The sequence below is a fragment of the Emiliania huxleyi genome, assembly GCF_000372725.1.
Source record: "Emiliania huxleyi CCMP1516 unplaced genomic scaffold EMIHUscaffold_8, whole genome shotgun sequence".
Classification (NCBI taxonomy): Eukaryota; Haptophyta; order Isochrysidales; family Noelaerhabdaceae; genus Emiliania; species Emiliania huxleyi.
In genome coordinates, this window is record NW_005196021.1 from 655805 (window position 1) to 657065 (window position 1261).

Consider the following 1261-nt stretch of genomic DNA (forward strand, 5'->3'; position numbering starts at 1 on the left):
TTCTTGGAGACCTTCCAGTACATGGAGTGGCCATAGGGTTAGGGTTAGGGTTAGGGTTAGGGTTAGGGTTAGGGTTAGGGTTAGGGTTAAGGTTAGGGTTAGGGCTTGGAGACCTTCCAGTACATGGAGTGGCCATTGTAGACAGAGATCATCCGGTCGAAGGCGATGTCGCCCAGCGTGTAGTGGCCGACAAAGGTGGAGTGGTACTCGAGCGAGTCCTCGATCACGTTGAGCACCCCGTTGTCCGAGCCGTCCGCCTTGTGCCAGTCGCACGAATTCGGGCCGCGGAAGAGCTCCTCCCAGTCGCGGAGGAAGCCGCCGCACGGCTGCCACGTGTTATCCACGGTGCACCACTCGGTGGAGCCTACAGCCGACGTGTGGCCTGAAGCCGCGAGGGCGAGGGCGCGGCCCTCTCTCGCTGTCTGGAGCCGAAGCGGTCGAGGTCGCGCGGGTACTGGTTGTCAAGGTAGAGCCCGAAACGCGCGCCGCCGTGCGTGACCTGACCGCGCCAGACGCCAAACGGGGCGTGGCGGGGGCAGATCTTGCCCCACGCGCCGCCCTTGCCAAAGGGGACCGTCCCCCCGGGCGAGAAGATGGTGTTTTGCCAGTTGGCGACGCGGTTGTCGACAAAGTCGTTTGACATGCCGTGCAGGTAGATGCCTACAGCGACGGTGCCACGCTCACGACGCGGTAGCCCTAGCGTGTTGACGGCGAGCACCGCGCGCGGGGCAGAGGGTCACCGCTCGCAAAGACGGCGTCGGTGATGGCGGTGTCGACGTGGCAGACGTCCCACGCCGTGCAGACGACGACGTTGTCTTGCACGTTTAGCTGGGCGCCAAACTCTGTGAGGAGCACCGGCCGGCCAAGCGCCCACGGTTCCGCCTGCAGCGTGCACGCCGCGTCGTGCGTCCACACCATCGACCCAACCACGCCGGCGGTGTCGGAGGCGGTTGCGTAGGCGTGAAAGGCAATGTACGTCACGTAGAGCGGGCTGGCCGGCTCCTGGCACTCTGGGCACGCGGCGAAGAAGGCGCTGTAAAAGTCGCGCATCCAGTCGAGGCCGTTGTGGACGGCGGGGCCCACGATCTCGTACCCCGCGAGCTCCGAGGCGCACCGCGCCTGGTACGCCTTCCAGGTGGCGGCCGCCGCCGCCCCAGCGTCGCGCGGAGGCTCGTTGAAAAGTGAAAACCTGTCCCGGCCGTTGACGCTTCCGGCCGGGGGCGGGCACTGCACCGAGGAGTCGTCCCACTGCTTGAGCATG

The 1261-nt window shown here is 65.9% G+C and overlaps 1 protein-coding gene across 1 annotated transcript in view; it reads right to left on the reverse strand.

Annotated features, from left to right (window-relative positions):
• EMIHUDRAFT_198514 (hypothetical protein) overlaps window positions 1-1261 on the reverse strand; it is a gene marked incomplete at both ends in the record, with an annotated part of 11587 nt that overhangs the window by 6343 nt on the left and 3983 nt on the right. Inside the window, 3 exons of the mRNA XM_005759556.1 lie at window positions 114-382; window positions 505-660; window positions 741-1227. Coding sequence (XP_005759613.1) covers window positions 114-382; window positions 505-660; window positions 741-1227 — 912 coding nt within the window. The remainder of the gene's footprint in view (window positions 1-113; window positions 383-504; window positions 661-740; window positions 1228-1261) is intronic.